Raw genomic sequence first — 22,620 nt, 5'->3', positions numbered from 1 at the left:
AAATCAAGGTAATTTTGGAGCGAATCGCATTGCTGTGTTTTAGTTCAAAACGGCGTGAGGCAGTTCAAACTGGTTTACGCTGAAATAAGCTTTTGTGAGCTTTCGTAGCGGTGCTACGCCCAGCCGTCCGTAGCAAGCTACGCCGTAGGCCGACCCACGATTTACAAAATACCTGCTTATTGAGATTTCAAACTGTAAAAAAGGTTTTTCACACTATACCTCGCCTCAAGAAGTCTATATCATTTGGATAATTAAAAAAAACACACACAAAATTAATAATGTTGAAATTATAATTAAAGCCAATTTTAGAATTGGCTGTCTAGAGTTATGCGGCTTCACAACAATTGGCTTCGCAAAAATTACAATTAAACTGAGTTGCAAGTGAGTAAATAGTACTTATTAGTTTGTATGTTCAAGACGACTTTATATTATACGAGATTTTGCTCGCGGCTTCGCTCGCGTTACGAAGTATTATTATATACAAACTTTCATCCCCTCCTTTAACCCCTTGGGGTTGGAATTTGTCAAAATATTTTCTTAGCGTATGCCTTCGTCATAACATCTACTTTCATGCAAAATTTCAGCACGATCCGTCCAGTGGTTTGGGCTGTGCGTTGATAGATCACCATGTCAGTCAGTCACCTTTGAGTTTTATATATATAGATAGATAACAACCTATAGTATGACATTTAAAAGCATAATAATATAGTTATTGTAGTCATGATAACGATATGTTATGGGATAGAATAGATTCAAGATTTTTCCACTTGCATACTGATTTCATTTCATATAAAACAAGGAAGATAATAATATTATATTAACAACGTCTTAATGCAATACATTTCCGGACGGCATACCGAGACAGGGGAGGTACAATCAATAGTTATGACAATCGATACTGGACTTGTACACGCTGCTATACAACTATGTCTGTATGAGGTCACTAGATGTTGCCCGTTTCGTCCGGAACCCCACGGGAACCATCCATTTTAATCAGACAGAAAGAGCCTATGTTGTTCTCCGTGGTCTACTCTATGTATGGAAGATTTTATCACAATTGACCGAGTATATTTTGACTTCTCGATGAAAAAATACAAGGTTTTTTAAAAAAAACATACTTATCAAATTTTAAATAAGTACCTATATTATAATATTTTGTTTTTGTTAATCTATAATTTAAGCAAAATAACAAAGCGCAGATTTTCATACAAATGAAATTTTATATGAAAAATTGTGGCTAGATTCACCGTTTGGATTTAAGTATTTAACAAAGATAAGATAGAGTAAAATGATATTGCCTTTTAAATGAAGATTAGATAGTATAAGTACAGTCCCAACAACACTTGTTAGTATATCTATACATAATAATATTATAAAACAAAGTCGCTTTTTCCCTTCATGTCCCTTTGTTCCTTTTAATTTTAAAACTACGCAACGGATTTTGATGATTCTTTCAGTATTAGATAGCCCATTTATCGAGGAAGGCTATAGGCTATATTTTATCACGTTAAGACTAATAGGAGCGAAGAAATAGAGGAAAATGTGGTAAAACGGGGTAAATTATTTGAAAGGGCTAACTTGAACGCGCTAATCTCAGGAACTACTAGTCCGATTGAAAAATTCTTTCAGTGTTAGATGGCCCATTTACTGAGGAAGGCTATAGGCTATATTTTATCATGCTAAGACTAATAGGAGAATGTGGAAAAATGGGGGAAATTATTTGAAAGGGCTTATCTCGCGAACTACTGGAGCAATTTTTATGTTATTTGGATAAGAAGTAGACCACGTGAAGGATTAAAAAAAAATTCAGTGGCTATTATTTTATACCCGATGCGAAGCCGGGGCTTATATAATCAAAAATGTATTAAATTAGACGTTTGCGAAATTGATACAAAGCTTATTAATTAATTCTTAGTATTTGACATACTGGGCTTTTCGCGGGTTTAAAATACGCGTTTTTTTGGGTCAAACCTTGATCCAGCAATCTTTTCTTCTTTCAAAACGTCCTACATACTCATAATAATACGTTGTCAGAAAACCAATTGTACACAGGATTGTTTTGTTTAAAGTTTAAGATAATTAAATGAAAGTTATCGTCGGTCTAGGCCTGTTTCACCGCTTCCTGATAAGGCTATCCACCACTTAATTTGACAGATGGAGTATGGAAAATCTGTCAAATAACCCTATCGGGCACCTTATCAGGAAGCGGCGAAACAGGCCATAAATGTAATAAATAGTTCGTATGTGCAAACAGTCAAACTTTACAGGAGAGATAAAACTTCTTTTTAAATTATTATAATACAGTTCTCGTTATAAGATGTCACTAAAAGTCGTTTTTGTCATCAAAATAATATTATAGTGCTCAAAATATTTATGGGTTATATACCTACATAACCAAAAAAACTATTGTCTTTTTTAAACTGCCTCCATCTAAATCTAATTTTACCATTTGTTCATTACATCAAACGAAGTTTAAAAGTACTATCGAACAAATTGATTCATAGGTGGTTAGTCAATTTAATAGTAAGTTACGTCTGGATTTGACATAATGCCACATAATTTCGTAGCTCCGCCATCTGCAAATCAACTTCTTAGAACGTTTTCTTATAAAATTGAACGCGTGTCTATCCTCATGGTGACAGTATATTAGTTTGCTCGCTGTCCAATGTATTGATGAGGTAAGGCGGGACACCCAAGGGTGTCTCCGCCCAATATTATGCCTTAACTTCATTGGCTAAATTAATAGCCCACAACATAATATATAGTAGGAACTCGATTAATTGGATTAATTTTTGGAACGAAGTTCCTTATCGCGCGTTCGGCGTAAATCTGAAGGCTAGACAGAACCTGTGTGTGAACGGCATGTTTTTTTTTATTAGTACCTGCATATTAGGGGCAGAAGGCGTTGATAGTAAGTATTCCTGTGCGTCAACTAGATGTCGTTTTTTTAAATAAGCAGCGACGCGTTGTTAGTAGCCATTTATTGACGCCCAGGAAGGGCGTCAATAAATGGCGTTTTTTTTTAATAATTTTTTAAGTGCATAATATGTACACAGGTTTTATGAACACAAGAAATAACTTCGTTCCATTCGGGTGTCCCTTGGCACCTCTCAAGATTAGTTGTAGGTAGACATTCTGATATTCGAAAATCCGGATAATTCAATGTATATTGTATGATGAACAGCGGATTCGGTGTACGAGTATGTTCTACAGTAATGTATATTATTATGCGTTTGTCAAAAATAGCAGAGAAAAACATTGTTTATTGAGAAATTATTAAGAGATACATTTTCGATGCAGTCAGTCCTCTGTATAACTGAGAGTTGGATAATCGAGGTAATGTAAACGAAATGAAGTGGGTGACTAACATTTTTAAATGTTCATTTTTTGCATAAATTAAGGCTTAAGGACCAGGAAAATTAATTGCAATAAAAATATGGATATTATGTTGCTAAAGTATAAAAAAAAACCATTTTTTCCGGCCCTCTATTTAAGCCAACAACGAACATTTTCCACAGATCTACAGTATTTTTTTTGTAAACTCAGTATAATGTACTCTATAGCTTTGCACCCGTCTGAAATAGCACTCATTTTACAAGAGCCGCTTTTGAAATGAAATACAAATTACATAATACACAATTCTCCGTAAGATTTGTATTGTACTGAACGGGGTTAATAGATATCTCGAGAACAGAGCGAAACGACTCTTTACAATGATCACTCGTGCTATTGTGGTCTCGAAATGATTAGGTAATATAGTTGAAGATGAATTTAATGATAATGGGCTGAAAATGGTAATGAGTGATGACTGTCATTTATCACATAAAACGTTTTTCAAAAAATGGTTTAAGGGTGGCTCTTGATTGCGTGGTCGTGGGTTGCGTTGAAAAAATGTTCTTTCTAGTTTTGGTTTAGGCAATGCAGGCTATAATCAGGTGAACGTCTGACAAGAAATCATAAGACGAGCGTCTGTACGAAGGCATCAACGATTCTTGTCGGATGATCCGTTCCAGACCCCAGTAGATTACGAGTGTAAACGAACAGAAAATGTCTTCGTGTACTGCGCACACATTTGGGCGTGTCATTTATACACACGCAAGCGTGTAACCGCGCGTGTTTTAGCGTTGACCCTAAATTATCAATTATCCACGGATTTCTTAAAGCTGGCTTGTGAATCTAAAACATTCTCAAATCCCCTTGAATACACACTAAAACTTTCATCGGAATCAGTCCAGCCGTTTACAAACACACGTACAGAAAGTTTATATAATATATTAATATATTATCCTTCCGGCTAGAGTATAATCAGAATACCAATTTAAAATCAAAAGTAAAAACCTTGGCATCCATATTCACGCCCCGAGCTCGAGAAGCCGCCATTAGAATACCAAATCCACAAACGTATAACACAATGATATAGAGTAAGTGATCTACCTGCCGCACTAAGAGATAATAAGACATTTAATGATGATCAAACTTCAATTTAATAAATAATTAGACGGATTATCAATGAGGCTTTTTACTTCGATCGCGGACTCCAGGAAATGCTATTGTATTCTATTGCTGTCGCGATCACCGGTGCTCTTATGGGGCTTGAAGAATTAATAGTTTTTATAATAAAATGATTCTTTCTTTTTTCTCAGCAAAGAAGACAGTATTTTGTATGGCTGACGTTCTACCGTCTGATAATATTATGCATAATAGGACAGTTATTCCGTAGAAGCGTAATATTTTCGTGAAAAAAAACGTTTATCTTATATCTCATATTAGTATATAGGGGGTTTCGGCGGCGATAAATCGATCTAGCTAGGAATCATTTTTAGAAAATGACATTTTATTCGTGTTTCGTGTTTTATCGAATACCGAGCAAAGCTCGGTCAAATAGCTAGTTATAATATTATAAAAGTATACCTAGGGTAAATAACTAGTACATTGGACAGTACTAGTCATTGGAAAAAGCACAAAAACACAATATTTATTTAAATTTTTAAAGCAACATTTATAGATATTGTATTTTTGTGCTTTTATTCACTACAAGTTTATCATTGTTACCCGATATTGCATAGTTTCAACTACCTTTGTATATAATTGCTTGTCGATCAAAGCCTTTGTCGGAACTAAACGTTCAATTTGGTTGTTGTAGATTTCGCCCTCACTCACCCTGTGTTTAGCACCTTGATATACAATATATGTGGAGAACATGTAGGTCTACCTATTACTATGTACTTATTATGTAGGTTCTAGGTATAATAGCCACAGCTAGCATGACACTACAACATAAGTTTGCAGTGAAACCACCGTATGTTTTTCGCGTATCTTTCTGTCGCGCACTGTAAAACTCTGGAACAAATTGTCACCAACAATATTTCAGGACTAAAAAGTAGGCCTTTACATCCGTTGTGGATGATTTATACAGTATTTTTCAGAGCGAAATAACCACTCCTCAAATACTGTAGTGCCTGGGACAAGATTTTTTAAATGACCGTATGGTTGCCCAAGCGCATACGGCATTCTCGCAACATAGTCGGCCTAGTCCAGAGGAAAGAACTAGTCAATACGTCTTTGACCAACTATGTGCGGGTTTCCTCACGATGTTTTCCTTCACCGTACAACCGTCCGTATTATGTACTTGAGATCAGGATGTCTCAAGTCATAGGTACACGCCTCCACCCGGGTTCGAACCTGCACCCTCTAGGAGTGCGAATCGAAGGTCTACCGATTATAAATAAATAAATAAATAAATAATATCTATGGACACTTCACACCACGTCCGTCTGGCCCCGTGCTAAGTACCTGAAGGACTTGGGTTACGGGTACCAGACAACGGAAATGTATTTAATACTTTTATACTATACATATATTTAAGATTTTTATTATATTATGCACATATTTAAAACACATCCACGACCCAGGAACTTTGATAAACCCAGGAACGTTCCATCGGCGGGGTTCGAACCCGCGACCCCCGGCTTGAGCTACCGATAGCCCACCAACTGAGCCACAGAGGTCGTCAATTTAGGCCACGGACGCTCTTCAGGACTTCAGGACTAATACGACCTGCAAACCCACAAAAGCTACAAAGGGAATACCCCTCTTAAGAGGCCGGCAACGCACCTGCAGCTCTTCTAATTTTGTGATGGACGACGGTAGTTGCTTTCCATTCCCCTTTGCTCCCCCTTTGGTCGTTTGTCCCCTTATTTTATAAAGGTGATAAAGTGTTTTTTTCTAAGTCTATTTCATTAAAAGAAAAGACTTGAGATGTCATGTTATGCTAAATTGGAAGTACCTACTAGAACAGGTATTCCCAAAGTGAAATAAAAAAAAAATTGAGAGGTGTTGGAAAGGCAATAGCGTGTAAATAGCTAAGTTGCCTGCGGGATAATACAAAGTTCTCAAAAAAAAAACACTCCGGAATCCGTATCATGCCCGACTAACCTGTTCCATAGTCAGCAGGGGTGCTCATCAGGCAATTGCAGTAGCAGCAAGCCCGTTGGATCTTGTAGGAGCAAGATGATTGTCTTCTTTAGCGCGTGGTCCGCTCCGGAGCGTAGCTGAAGTACTCTTGAATTTTTTGATGCACTTTGGTCGGCCGACCACACAAAAAGTTCACAGCGATTATATTGAAAAACCAAAAGGGAAAGAAACTTGAAATTCCAGCTGGATTAAGCCTTTTCAAGGAAAAATTATCAGAACAAAATTTTCTCGTATGCCGTCAAGCCCGGTCAGCGGCAAAAGCGCCAGCAAACACTAGTCATCTGTCAAGTGTCAAAGATATGTATTCTTCTTCTTCTTCCGACAGTGGTAAATTGCCATATTATGTTAAAGGTTCATCCAACGGTTGATGAACAGAAACTCCCAAACTGAGCTACATCCCAACAGTGGAAATTAAACACAACACAAATCCAGAGTGTAATTTGAGAACTTATTATTTAATTATTAAGGAAATTAAGGAAATATAATATTATATTAAATTATAACAAAATTAAGTGCACAACCAGGTGTCAAAGGACACCCGAATGGAAAGAAGTTATTTCTTATGACAAAAAACCTGTACACATAATAAACTCAATAAAATTATTTTAAAAAACCGGCCAAGTGAGAGTTGGACCCGCCCATAAAGGGTCCCGCAGGAATAAGGTATTAAAAAAACTACTTGCTTAATCTCGTTCAAACCAATTTTCGTTGGTAGTTTTATAATAATGTACATCATATATTTTTTTTAGAATTATAATGCCCCTACTTTAGAAGTTACGGGGGGGGGGGGGGACACATTTTACTACTTTGGAAGAGTCTCTCTCGCAAACTATTCAGGTTAGAAAAAAAATATATACAGGGTGTAACAAAAACAAGTGATAATACTTTAGGGTGTGTACGTGTTCCCTGTAGAGATTTCACTGTGAAAGTAGCAACGCTGAAAGACCAAATTTTTTTTTCACTTTTGTATGGGCAAGGGCCCGAGCGTCACGAGTTTCCCCATACAAAAGTGAAAAAATTTTTTGGTCTTTCAGCGCTGCTACTTTCACAGAGAACTCTCTACAGGGAACACGTACACACCCTAAATTATTATCACTTGTTTTTGTTACACCCTGTATATATAATTAGAAACCTCTATATTATTTTTTAATACATATCCATAGATACCTTTTTTTTTTGTTTCAGTTGTATCTATAGATAAAAGATTTTGATATTTTTTTCATTTTTGTATCAAAATCTTAATGCGGTTCACAGACTACATCTACTTACCAAGTTTTAATTATATAGCTCTTATAGTTTCCGAGAAAAGTGGCAGTGACATACGAATGGACAGACAGACAGACAGACATGACGAATCTATAAGGGTTTCGTTTTTGCCATTTCGCTCCGGAACCCTAAAAACGCTATATAACACTAACAACGCGTCTCTGTTTATTCTCAAAAAATTCCATCTAGTTGACGTACAGGAATACTATCAATGCCCTCTGCCACTACCATGCAAGTACTAATAAAAAAGTATCAAGGTCAAATTCGTTCTGTGTAGACCCCTTTATTCACCGAACGCGCGATAACGAACTTCGTTCCAATAAAATACATTTATTTCAGGTAATAACCCATAGAAAAATTCTTAAAACTAGAAGGAAATAATTAATTTAAATATTTGCCACCCTCTGGCGCACCGGATACATGCACGTGTGCATGGACCCAGTGCTTCAGGAGCGGGCTGCCCAGCTTATCACTGAACTTTCGGAACATCAACGATGCAATGCGACGTCGCAACACGGTGTGGAAACGGTCAGTTCGGGCGTGCGCAAACATCGCCGATGCAGTATGCCAGAGTTTTTCAATCTGTGGATCGCGACCCCTAGGGGGGCTACGTCAGCTTTTTATTTCTATCGTAACTAGAAAAAAATCATTACCTAACGTAGGTAGCCTTTTAATAACATTATTTCTTTAGCTTTCTATGACACGAGGGGGTTGCCAGTATATTTCTATCTCCAAAAAGATTGAAAAACACTGCACTATGCCTTCGCGGAAGCCCCACCAACACCCTGAACGCATCATTATATTGTACCTAGAGAACGTTGATAGCCCGCTGCGAATAGTTAACCCACAGATTGCAGGTGTAGAGTGTTTGACAGAATGCTTTGAATAATGTAATTTTTACATCTGTACTAACTACTACACATAAATTAAGACGCGATGGCGCGGCGCTACTAAATACTAGATTCTAGAACATACATAAATATTTAAACCTATTTCTAAATATTACTTTTATTGAACAAAAAAATTAAACATGATTAATTTTGTAAGCCCACGATAACTACATAATTTAACTTGACTTTTAAAAATTAATTATAGCATACATATAGTCATATTTTTTATACATACATTAAGTTCAAACAGTGAATTAAAATAATTACAAAAGCCTTAATTCGTCGTTAGCAATAAAATAAAGACACGCAAACGATAAGAGCACTTTCACGTTTTGTTTTGATTGTATCTAACGTGACGAACAAATTGATACAATACGAAGATTACGAGACAGACAATACGACGATTAAGAAGATTAGTCGCTTTGAGAGCTTAATAAACAACCTGACAAACGGTACCGTCATAGTAAAAGGAGGGGAAGTAGGATAACTCCGGCCCAATCCGCGATATAATTACCTACTGTCTTAGGGTTGTCAATTTTAGGCGGCGCGGAGGCGCGGCGGGGTGGTGTGGGAGCGGCCGTCCGCGCTTCGTTCGTGCAACCGCATGAACAGCGGCAACGTCGCGGTCTCCCGACTTTTAATAAAAAGTAAATCTTTATTGTGCATATTTTGTGTATATTTCGGCCATTTTTCGTGCATATTTGCATGCATATTTCGGCACTTTGATCACGATATAATCCGATGTCTAAATAAAATTATAAAAATACCCTGTAAAACAACATATCGATAACATATCGATCGTGGAATAACGAGACACAATAGCTTATCTATTGTTATCGCGGCCGGATGCGGATTAAAAACTAACGCCTGTCTCTTATACTATAAACAAATATGTTGTTATGATTCGAACTTTGCTTTATGTGTACATTGTGATTTACAATTAGTCAATAACTTATTTTTAATTACGATTTAAAATAAGTAATTGATTGTAAGTAGTTAGTTAATATACGGTCTACAACACATAGAAATCGGCAAATTACTATTACGTAAACAAAGCAATAGTGGCAAATTAGTTGACGGATCAAAAGTACATAAAACATTATCTTATTTATACTATGTTCTAGTGGGAAAGTAGATCTACCTACCTACCTAAGTACCAACTTCCTTTGTGTGATAGAAAACTAATACAATAAAAAAAAAGTAAGTAGGTATCTGATCATCAAGTAAAAATTATTATATTATGCTCGAATATGTGAGTAGTACTCACCTTTCCCGTTCAACAGGTAATTTAAACAAAGACAATTCTGGAATTGTTGCATTACTATTAAAACACCTAAACACACAGCAATCTATTACTCCTGCAATTATCATCGGACATTTTTGATTCGTTTAGCCGTGGCGCGGCGCGGCGAGAGCGTGCAGCGTAAAGTGTTAGCCCCGACTGGTTATGCCGAAATATTGTCCGAGATTTTGTTGTGTGCCGTGTGGCGACCCATTGATACTATGGCGCACACATACAAGCCGCGCGCGGTGCTTTTGTATGAAGATAACTTACTTCCCCTCCTTTTACTATGGTACCGTTCCGATCAGCCGATCATTCCACTTGACACCACCAAAATGACACCACCGGTGCGTTGGTGTCATATGGAATGTCTAGTCCATATTATGACACCACCGGCTACTAGTGATGTTACATAGTTGCTTAGTTGATTATATGAAAAGTCCAATTAACTTCAAGCAGTAAAGTTTATATTTATCTGTCACTCAAATGGTTATCTTGACATCACTAGGGTGGCGTCATATTATGGACTATAGAGACTCCATGTGACGCCACCGGTGGTGTCATTTTGGTGGTGTCAAGTGGAACGAACGCGATCAACGCGCCAAGCGACAGCGACCGACAAAAATTCAATGTGCCTAATATTATGTCATAAAGAGGCATAAGGCATTATAATACAATATATTTTGTCGGTCGCGTTCGTTTGCTGCGTTTATCGGTACCTTTACGGCAGTTCCCAATATTTGATCTATCTCTGGTTTTGCCCTACTAGAGATAGGAATAGCTAACATTAGACATTAGAGACATATATTTTATGTCAATTCAATGCTAGCTGCGATCGGTTGTATGTCAAACCAGAGATAGATTGAATATTGGGAACGGCCGTTAGACAACCTGAATATAATTTCATCATTAAGTTCGATGCTTTATGTCAAATACCATACTATAATTTCCAGTTTCGCGGATGAATCTGCCGATTATAAAGTGTCTAAATAACGCAAAACATCCCACGATATCCAGTCAAAAGATATAGAAAGTAAAGATACGCGTATCTCTTTTGATACAAGCTTTTAAAAGAAAAAGTAGTATTTGCGAAAAAGTAGCTTTGAGATTTATTTTTACTACAAACAGAGGAACGTCACAATTGTAATATCAAAACATACGTCCTACAATGCATTAAGTTGAGCGAAAATAATAAGCCGCTGGAATGGAGATCGGTGCAAACGAGCAACACTAACGACCGCGACCACCAAATTAACAAGCCTCTCGGAGACACAGTTGAGTCGGCATTTTAAATCATCAAATCTTATTTTAATTACTTAACTGTAATCAAATGAATATTTTGACATAAGCGTCATCTGTCAAACTTTTCATTAAATGTAAGTTTAATCTTAATTAAATGTCACAGTGCGGCAGAAATACATTATAATTTTTAAAATAAAAAAATACGACATCATTTTTACTTTCTGTTTCAAATATCCTTGCCAGAATTTCCTTAGATCAATTAAAATTGCACTGGTTACCAGAGTGCAAGCTAGCGTTCGAGTCAGCTTCCCAAGAAACTGCACCGCAGTAACTCGTGTAAGTTAAACAGTACTGTTTGAACATAAATAACAAGTACGGGCACTAGCTTGTACTGACTGACTATAGTCAGTACTTGTTTGCTTAACAGCTACTCGTTCATTGCTCTATATGCTACTGGCATACGAGTACTCAGGCTGTTGACCGGCTAGGCAGCAGCACCCACTTAGTAAACCAACCAGTATAGTTAACACTGGGCCGAAAAACATAACCGCGTTGCGGCACCACAACGCAAAAATTGGCGGAATTATTTAGTTTTTTTAGATCAGTTTTGTTTTTTTTTTATTTTGCCCCCGATTTTGACGATACGGTGCCGCAACGAGGTTATGTATTTGGGTCCTAAGCTAACTCTCTCACTAATAAAAAATTACACAACGAATACACGGTCCGCTTGTCTCCGTCTGGAGCATTGATAATAATTTACATAAGAAACAAAGACAGCGGACCAAAATCTATGAAACGTAAAAATATTATTTAATACAAAGGGGTTATCCCCACATTTGGTTGGGTAATGTTTAAAAAGTATAGATTGCGTCTGCACTGACCCTAAAGGTCCCATTCTATAAAATACAATGTCCGTCTCGAGTTTGAAAGATGAGAGGTTCTTAAAAATTAACGTTCATCTAATAAGAGGATTACTTTTATATTAATTGTACCTTTCTTAATTACGACTTATTCCTTCATTTCCTGCTTTTGACTAATTTTCTGCCATAATTTCTGTCACAAAAAACTTCGCAATTGGCATGTAATCTTGGACTTTACTGTAGACACAGTATAAAGTATAAACTATAATGAGTGTTTTAAATTACTGTGAATTAAATTTAAATTATACTGAACTCTGAAGTAACAAGTCTGGATCACCAATAACACTGGATCAGCATGTATAATATACCTATTGTAGAATTATTATTTTCTTAGAAAATGAGAATAGTTATATTAACTATTCTCATTACGTGTCGACAGAATAAAAGTGCATTAAAAATGCTTAAAGTGGCGATCTATTCAGTGATGTTGGCATGCTACTGTATGAAAGTAAATCAATCTTTCTGACTGGAAATGGAGTATATAATCTGGCCATCGATGTACAAACTAGACACTAATATTACCTCATGGCTACTGGAAATTCGATTTCCGACCGTACTCGACCGACCGGGAAATTGTTTATTTTGTGAATACTCGATTTTACTCGGCCGATTTTGTGAATGTAAACTTTACTAAAGTTCAAACTGTATTCCAAACGAATATTCATTACGAAAAACTAAATTAATAAACAAATATGAATAAAAAATTTAGGCGAATGTTCAATATTGCAAATTACAAAAATACATCTAAAATTTTTTGAAGCGAGGATAGAAACGAGAAATGTTTGTGGCCAAATAAGTTTTTGTGCATGAAAAAAAAACTTTCCTATGACGTACTTTTCCGAATTAAAAGCACATTAAACAAGAATATAATATGAAATATCAAGATTGTGTTAGCCATTTATGCGTGAAAAGGTAAGAGACGAAAATAGACGAAAACTCACTTTAGGGTAATATTGTACGATATTAATAAGAATATAACATCGTGTTGTAAGCCGTTTTACGAACAATAGTTCCAAAGGAATTTGGTTCAAGAAACCCAGGAGTCGTACAGGTATAATAGAATAGAAGTTAAAGAATAGTTTAAGAAAATAACTAGCACAGTCAAGAGTTTGGCCACGCTTTTACTTTACAAGTAGGTTAACATCTTAAGCGGGACTAGAAAAAACAAAAGACATTTCTTTGCTGAAGGATTAGAGATAATATATAGCTCATAACGTTTGCTGCTATTTATTATATATATTTATATTTATTTATTTTCGTTTATTGGGGTCTCCAAACTGTTTTACATAAATATTAATAAAGTATGCGATTATAATATTTACTTACTAAATGTAAAACCAACGGCGGTGACCACTATTTATTTAATATAAGTGTATGTTTGTGTGTCAATTGTGTGTTAAGTGTGTTTGTTAATAATAGTTAAAATAGTAGTAAAATTAAATTTAGCATAATTGTAAGTGTAATGTTTGTAAATTATTTATTGAAGAGGAATGCTTAAAACTTTACATATTATAAATAATTGAAACCTTAATTATTTATAATATGTAAATTTTTAAGTCTATCGATAAGACATTTTTTATAATTTGGCATGTTTGAGAGCAAATATATCTAGATATAGATATCATTGAAATGATTATTAAAGTTACGAACTATTCGAGAAATGGGAGATCGTATACCTGCGTTGGTTCGGCTAAATGGAGTAGCAAAAAAGTTGTACTATTTTCTTAAATGCGATCTAACAGCCCTGTAGCACAGTTTGTTAATTAAGTAATTGTAATCGTATTTATTATTACAAAGGTCGTAAAGCATCATTGCTTCGAGTGTAAACGTCTTGATTTTAGATTAAGTAATTTATGTTTAGCCAGAAGATCGTTGTAGGGAATTCGATTTTTGAAACATTTGTACTGCAAGAACGAAGGAAATTTTTTTAACGGATTCAACTTGGTCATTGTATTTGTTGTATAAAGGATTCCAAATTGATACCGCATATCCTAATTGACTTCTAACAAGTGATTTATAAATATGTGAGTAAGTGAACGGCTTTTGAAAAACAATAGAAGCTCACATAACAATGCCATACATTCTATAAGCTTTCGCTTTCTTTAGTTTAAATGTGAGTATCTAAATGAAGTTTAGCATCAATCGTAACACCAAGATCTTTAATGGTTTCCACTTTTTCAAGAGGAGTACCACTAAGCGAATAAATATAATTACTTTTTTTTTGTGAAAGATATTGACTTACATTTATTTAATCTAAGACCTAATTTATTTAATATGCAGTAATTAGAAAAACTATCTAAATTGCTTTGAATTTTTACATGATCCTCAACAGTAATAATTTCACGATATTTATTTAAAACATTCATCTATGTCATTTAAGAATATGATAAACAAGAGTGGTCCTAATATTGAGCCTTGTGGCACGCCAGATGTTATGTTTATTAGTTTAGAATTGAAACCATTTATGACTACCATTTGCGTTCGATTCGAAAATTTCGAAAATTCGAAATGATTTGAACCATCTCCATAAATTGCCTCTAAGGATAAAGGATAAAGTATATTACTGCAATGTTTTCACGCTAGTGGCAGCACCAGCAAAGACAGTAAACAAAAAGTTTTGTTCGACGTTTGACAACGTTTCTGTCAATATGACATGACGTGTGCAACATGTCGGATTATTTACTGTACGTGCTCGTAGCGACCTCTGTGTAACGACTTTTACGTAATATTCTTTTTAATAAGTTTTATACTTTTCCTGAAAAAAATAAAAGTATAAATTGGTCAAGTAATCAGACGAAATATATTTATTATTTGGGAATATAATGGGAGTATAAGCTATGTATTTACACTATTTTATTGCCCATAAAACACTTTGCCATTATATATATGGCAAAGTGTTTTATGTTCCTCCATACTAATAAAAAAGTTACACAATAAATTAGTTATTCAAGGTTTTGTCATTGTCATTTCAAATTTCAAACGTACTAAGCAAGGACAAAACATTGTTCTGTAAGTATTTTTATAAAAGCTCCCTTTTCCCTTAGTCAGCAAAGGTACATAAAATATGTATACAAAAATTCTCTCAAATTAAATTCACCAAACTATTTCCATGGGATATTCAGAGTAACAGAAACAGCAATAAATACTACAGTAATATGATTGCAAAGTTTTATTGGAATCACATCAAACGACAAAGTTCTCGAATAAAGAGATTTGTTTTTAATCAAGATTGTGTTTATTGTAGCAGAAATTCTCTTGCAGCTGTAGCAGTCGATATTCAAATGTCACTCTACTGAAAAGATTAAGATAAACGCTTCAGAGTTCCGCAAATATGAATTGAAAACGTATTTTATTGAATCGTCAGGGATCGTTTTGAAGTTAGCTTTTTGAAATATGTTGTAATCATAAAGTTAATAATATTAACTTTATGTTTGTAATACTAATTCATTGAATGTACTTTCAGAGAAATAGTGCATAGGTAAATGATGGTCCTATCACCAATGTTATATGGTCAGGTAATGTCTAACCTATACTAGCTTATCATAACTTTCTCCGCTATCTGGGCCCTATGAATTACTTTTAAAAAATTATTCATAGATGGCGAACCTACACTATTTGTTCAAGTTATGTCAATAAAATTGAAGACGTGAGTGTAAGAAATAGGTAAGTAACAGTAAAAAATGCAGTTTTTTGCATAAACTAAGGCTTTAGGGCCGTAAAAATTATTTGAAATTAAAAAAAAACTGCGGTATTTTTAATATGTAGCCAGATAAATACATTAGACATTAGCCAAATGATAAAGAAGATAAGTTTCGAGGTTTGTGCAAATTATACGGGAAAAATGACTACTTATACTTACTTACTAATATAATTGTCGTTATGTTATCAATTAATGTTAATTATGTGGTTCATCCACTTAAGATGACCTCAGTTGGTGAGCTGTTGGTAGCTCAAGCCGGGGGTCGCGAGTTCGAATCTCGTCGACGGAACAAAAAGTTTTTAAAAAGTTGCTGGTCATGGATGTGTATTAAATATGTGTATCATATAATAAAATTCTTAAATATATTATGTATAGTATAAGAGTATTAAATATATTTCCGTTGTCTGGTACCCGTAACACAAGTCCTTCAGGTACTTACCACGGGGCCAGACTGACGTGGTGTGAAGCGTCCATAGATATTTATATTTATTTATTTATCTACTCACTCACGTCTTTAATTTTTCTAAAATTGCAAAATGCATAACTCTGGGAGGGGGGAATCTGTCCGTTTATGACACAGCCACAAAATATTCTCGCTTAGCCAAAAGCTATCCAAAATCCAACCAAAAATAAGCCTCTGCAGTTTTAATTCCCATTGAATGCTCCCATTCCGTCAACCTTACGTCTGTCCTTCTCGTTTAATCCACTCGGGAAAGTAATCGGCTGGAGTACACCGGACCATGTCATCTACATATCAATGCTTTGGACATACTGTGCTTCCAAACTTTGATAGTTGAAGGTCGGACGGACAATTTTGATATTTGGGTAAATAGAGGTTCAGAAGAACAAAGAACGATTGTATAAGGAGAGTCAATTAGTTTGAGGATCAGAAAACAAAATACATATTTTAAAAAAAGTATACTTACTTTTTAAATATTTTCTTCAATTTAATTATTAGTTGTTAATCTTATTAATTACTAGCTGTTACCCGCGACTTCGTCCGCGTCGACAAAATGTGATAAGTTAGATACCAAAGCATGGATGCATGCGATGCATGTCATAATTATAGTGATGATGATGTTGAATAATATAATTTTTTTTTTTTTTAACGTTTATTCCAAATCCAAAATACAAAAGTGGCTTAAAATAATTTCCCGCCAAACTAAAAAGTTTATTGGCAGGCATTGATACATTGATACATCATATTAGGTAATATGCTTTTATTTGTTGAAACAACACCGAAATTCTCGAAAATATTATATCAGTCTATAAGTATTCAATAGTTTTAAACAGCACCTTCGGAATCAGGGTATACTTCAGTGCAAATTCCTATTTTTTGGTGGTGTATGCTTGAAGTCCTTCTGAAAAAATTCAAATCACGCTATGTTTCCATATAAATTTCAAGGAGTCCCCTCGATTTCTCATGGATTACATCATCAGATCACCACTTTTATGAACTTGGTTTCTAATTTGGACCATATCTTATGCAACAACAGAATAATTTTGAAAATCGGTCCACAAACGGCGGAGTAAAATACATAGGTAAAACATAAAAAAAGAAAAAATATCCTCCTCCTTTTTGGAAGTCGGTTAAAAAGTAGCCTAAGTTACTCCTTGTTACATCAGCTATCTGCCAATAAAAGTCCCGTTTAAATCGGTCCAGCCATTTCGGAGATTAGCGGGAACAAACAGATAGACATACAGACAAACAAAAATTCTAAAAATTGTTATTTTGGTGTATGTACCGTCTAAATATTCATATGCATGTAGTAAAAAACGGTTATTTCAATATTACAAACAGACACTCCAATTTTATTTATATGTATAGATGTATAGATTATTATTACTTATAGCCATAGCTGGGCACCGTTATTGAAATAGTTAACTTCGTTAATCGTTAATCCGTTAAAAAAATTTTTAGCTTCGTTAAACGTTAAAGCGTTACATTTCGGACGAATTAACGCAAGTTAACGTTAATCGTTAATCCGTTAGTATGTAATAATATGGCCTTGTTGTAACTTTTTTATGAAATAAGGGGGCAAACGAGCGAACGGATCTCCTGATGAAAAGCTTCTTCCGTCGCCCATCTACACCCGCAGCATCAGAAGAGCTGCAGGTGCGTTGCTGGCCTTTTAGAGGGAATAGGGTAATAGGGGAGGGTAGGAAAGGGAATAGGGTAGGGGAATGGCTCTCCGGTAAACTCACTCACTCGGCGAAACACAGCTCAAGCGCTGTTTCACGCCGGTTTTCTGTGAGAACGTGGTATTTCTCCGGTCGAGCCGGCCCATTCGTGCCGAAGCATTTGCGTTAGTGTACATACAAAACCTGTTGATTTAAGGTTTTGGAAGTTAAAATGTTAGGGACAAAACAAAATACTTCTATAATTATTGTATTCTACCTAACTAAATTATACTGCACTCGCCTTTATCAACATGCAAAATATGATTTATAATAACAATAAATAAATCACTCTCTCTATAAGCACCGGCGCTGAGCAATGAAATGATAAAACGAAACAAATCTCTTCACACTCGCACGCGCTTTAAAATGTATCTAGTATTGTTTTTGTTTCACCTGTCTGAACATGTTGTCTGAACCGCGCCGCGGTGCCGTGCAGCAAAAATAGTAGGCATTGGATTAACGATTAACGGACTTCTGCATATTAACGGAAGTTAACGAGTCCGTTAATATTTTTAAAAGTTAACTTAAAAGTTAATCCGTTAATCAAAATGTTAACTTCGTTAATTAACGATTAACGGATTAACGAGTTAATGCCCAGCTATGCTTATAGCGTTTTTACTATCTCGTCATAGTTGGTTTTTAATAACTTTTATTAAAGCTGATACAAAATAAAACTATAGGTATAAAATTATCCACTATTACGTATTTAAATTCATAATTTTCGTACATGTCAGAAGAAGAAATCCTAATATTGTAAGAAACCATAAGAAACTTAAAATATGATGCGGATATTTTTGTTGGCTCAGTGGTTCTAGCGTACGCTACGCGTGACACGCCTGGGGTCACGGGTTGGAATCCCGCCAAGGAAAATTTACAGCTTTTCTCGAATATTGGAACGATAATGCCCTGTTATGGAAATAGAATAACAATAGTGTGTATTGAGTGCCCATTTCCCTTTATAGTGTAATTATGAACTTTTCACTTTAACTTGTGTACCAACTTAACTCATTATTTAATTCAGATTGTAAAGCGTTATCAGTTGCTAAATTGCTATTAATTAATGTTTATTAAATATTTTTAAAAATAGTTACACCATTATTTCGACATTAGTTCGTGTTTTGTACACCTACAAGTACGGGCGCCACAATAGCGCGGCCGCGGCACTGCGCCTGCCCGGACCGAGCCTACTGCGTCTGGCATGTTATCACACCAAATATATCACGATTTATGACTTAAAACGCACACGGTGAGTGTACTAAATTACTAATACCGCTGGTGTACCCCTTCCACGTGTGACCCACCCTGTATCGCACCGTATACTACTAGCACACCCTCTATGACCGCATGATATTATGCCCGACTCTCTCTGGAAATAGCTACATGGCGAGTTACGCGTGACGAGCCATATCTATATAGATAGAAATTTCGAATCTGAATCTAGCTCTCTAGAATCTCGACTGAGCACCTACCTCTCCTCGAACCGCATGCTCGACCTGCTGATGTCGCTCCAGGCGCTCATGGACCTCCCTCGGCCGCGATGGAAGGTGGCAGTGGGTCGGCGGTCCAGCTCCACGTCCGGGGGGAAGTTGACCTTGGCGGACCCCCTGGAGGAGGGGTTCTCGACGGACTCCCCGCCGCCGGACGTCTCCATCTCGAAGGGGGTGTACTCCGGGATCTCCTCGGGCTCCTGGTCGCTCCCATCGCTGGCAGCGGAGAGCGCCTCGTAGCCGTACCCGGGGCGGACGGGCGCGGGGGTTCCCCCGGGCTCGGGGGCTCCCCGGGACCCGCTCTCGATGCGGCTCAATGACGCCGCCTTCGGCTCGCGAGCCCGCAGCGGCGACCCTCGCGCCAAGCGGTTGGAGTACCGGAGCTTGCTGTGGCGAAACGTGGTGCCGCTCTACGGGAACCGTCGTCACAACGCCCCCCGACTATCCATGTGCCAATAAAAATATGAAAAATCCAGTCTTTTCACTTTCACTTTGAATCACTTTGGGGCTAGCGCGGGTCGTTTTCGACGCGGATTTGACGAAATGTTGACCTCGGAGCGACCGTCCTTTATTAATGGGGGTGTCTAAACAGAATTACGTATAGATAGTACGAGTCATACATAAGACGGGACCGTGAAGTGAGCAAGGAGCGAGCGGCGTGAAGTGCGCGCGGTGCGGGCGGCGGTGCGGCTAGGGCGGGCGGGCGCAGGGGGTGCGGGTGGGGGAGGGGCGCAGATCGATTCACCCGAGCCTTACTCTTTATAGTAATTCAACCTCAAACATCTTCCACGCGACACGCCGTTGCCACAAATAATTAATTAAAAACGGGACCAGCTGACGTCACCGCTGAAAAACACGAGAGCGACGAAAACTTTTCGTTATGGACCGATGAAAATTTTCCCTTCGAGGCCCTTTCTCGTGCTTGACGTTTATTGTATTACCTCAAATCACATTTAAGGAATTAAAAGCCTTGTAATTGAATTATGCAATTTGGGGAGAACAAAGAAAAGAAAGAAACTTTTTACTTTATTTCATTAATCATTTGCTAGATGGAACTACAAAGCCGTTTCGATGAAACCTTTCTATTTGTTTATTTAAATTATATTCAAAGTTAGATTTTATCGTATGCTGGCATTATAAAACAGTAAAAGAAAGTACTTTAAGGGCATTTAATTTAAAATCAAAATTATCCTAGGTCCTAAGAAAGTCCGAAGGTCCCTTTCTTCCCCTTAAAGAGAACACAACAGCTGGCCATACATATAATGAAAAAACTACTTGCCAGATCTCGTTCAAACCAATTTTCGTTAGTAGATTTTATAGTTATGTATATTATATATCTTTTTAGACCTATCATGCCCCCTACTTTGGAAGTTAGAGGGGGGAGACACACATTTTACCACTTTGGAAGAGTCTCGCGCGCAAAACTATTCAGGTTAGAAAAAAATGATAATACAAATCTTAATATGATTTTTGAATACCTATCCATAAATACGAGTACCCCACACGCATTATAGGTTAGATGAAAAAAAAAATTGTTTCAGTTGTACCTATGGGGACCCCTAAAATTTTATAATTTTTCCATTTTTGTATCAAAATCTTAATGCGGTTCACAGACTTCATCTTCTTACCAAGTTTCAAAAGGATAGCTCTTAAGTGCCTGACAGACGTACGAACTTAAAGTACGCGGGTTTTAAGTTCGCGAACTTACTCAGCTTGCGTCGGTGACACACGAGTACACTGGGTTACCATGTCGTCGACGGAAGAAGCTTTGTGTTATTTAGGAATAATATCATTATTACGTTTTAAAAACTAATAATAAAAAACTAAATCGAAAAGTTTAAGTGTATACGTACGTACATATTTTTCACACAGATGAAAACCAATTTCGGTTTCATTAGCTATCGATGAACACCAATAAATTAATATTTTGTTTGATAACATAAAATAAATTGAGATTTTGTTGATTATTAAAGATTTAAAATTAAAAAAACTTTTTATTTGACTGAAAAATGTTAGCATAATTTTTAGCATTAATTACAGTAAGTTTTAACAAGAGTTTAGCAAATTTTGTATCAGAAGTACGAGCTACGAGTAAAATTTCAAGACGGCGAACTTACGCGGCAATCTTTAAGTACGCGAATAGAAGCTTGACCTATCCTACTATCCCACTATCCTTTTTTTTTTTTAATGAAAGAAGGGGGCAAACGAGCAAACGGGTCACCTGATGGAAAGCAACTTCCGTCGCCCATGGACACTCGCAGCATCCGAAGAGCTGCAGGTGCGTTGCCGGCCTTTTAAGAGGGAATAGGGTAATAGGGGAGGGTAGGGATGGGAAGGGAAAGGAATAGGGGAGGATAGGAAAGGGAATTAGGCCTCCGGTAAACTCACTCACTCAGCGAAACACAGCGCAAGCGCTGTTTCACGCCGGTTTTCTGTGAGAACGTGGTATTTCTCCGGTCGAGCCGGCCCATTCGTGCCGAAGCATGGCTCTCCCACGTATAAATCCTACTATCCTACTAATATTATAAAGGCGAAAGTTTGTTTGGATGTATGGATGTGTGGATGTTTGTTACTCTTACATCAGAATAACACAAAGGCTATAATTTTAACCGACTTTCAAAGTGGGGGAGGTGTTATGTTCGTTTTCTTATGTTCAACGATTACTCCGCCGTTTGTTAACCGATTTTCAAAGTTTTTCTTTTGGTATATAGGGTATCATGCCAATTTAGTATTATATTCACAAAAGTGGTGATCTGATGAAGGATCCATAAGTAATCGAGGGAACTCCTCAAATTTTATAGGGAAACGTGTGGTGACTTCGGTTTCGTGAGAAGTATTCTAAGCATATGCTACCAACAAGTAAGATTTTGCACCGAGATATACCTGGTATACCGTGGTTCGGAAGGTGCTGAGAGAACTCCTGACTCTTTATAGATACAAGTTTGGGAGTTTCGGCGTTGTTTTAAGAACGGAAAGCATATTATGCTACTATGCAAATTACATTCATCGTCATCATCATCACTACCATATTACACTATGCGTCGTCGATTATGATCCAGACTCGAGTTTGTCAAGCGATAATTTAAAAAATCTAATTATAAACCTGAAGAGTATGTTTGCTTGAACGCGCTAACCTCAAGAATTAAGGTCCGATTTAAAAACTTATTTCAGTGTTAGA

The 22,620-nt window shown here is 36.5% G+C and overlaps 1 protein-coding gene across 9 annotated transcripts in view; it reads right to left on the bottom strand.

The window, feature by feature from the left end:
• LOC121739358 (potassium channel subfamily T member 2) overlaps nt 1-20,063 on the bottom strand; it is a 168,525-nt gene extending 148,462 nt beyond the window's left edge. For all 9 annotated transcript variants that reach the window (XM_042131769.1, XM_042131770.1, XM_042131778.1 and 6 more), the window contains exon 1: nt 19,425-20,063. In XM_042131769.1, the coding sequence (XP_041987703.1) occupies nt 19,425-19,606 (182 nt within the window). In that variant the 5' untranslated portion in view covers nt 19,607-20,063. The remainder of the gene's footprint in view (nt 1-19,424) is intronic.
• Between the last annotated feature and the right edge of the window lie 2,557 nt (nt 20,064-22,620).

Source organism: Aricia agestis, chromosome Z (assembly GCF_905147365.1).
Source record: "Aricia agestis chromosome Z, ilAriAges1.1, whole genome shotgun sequence".
NCBI lineage: Eukaryota > Metazoa > Arthropoda > Insecta > Lepidoptera > Lycaenidae > Aricia > Aricia agestis.
The sequence above is the reverse complement of the archived record's forward strand: the minus strand, read 5'-3'. Positions and strand labels throughout refer to the sequence as shown.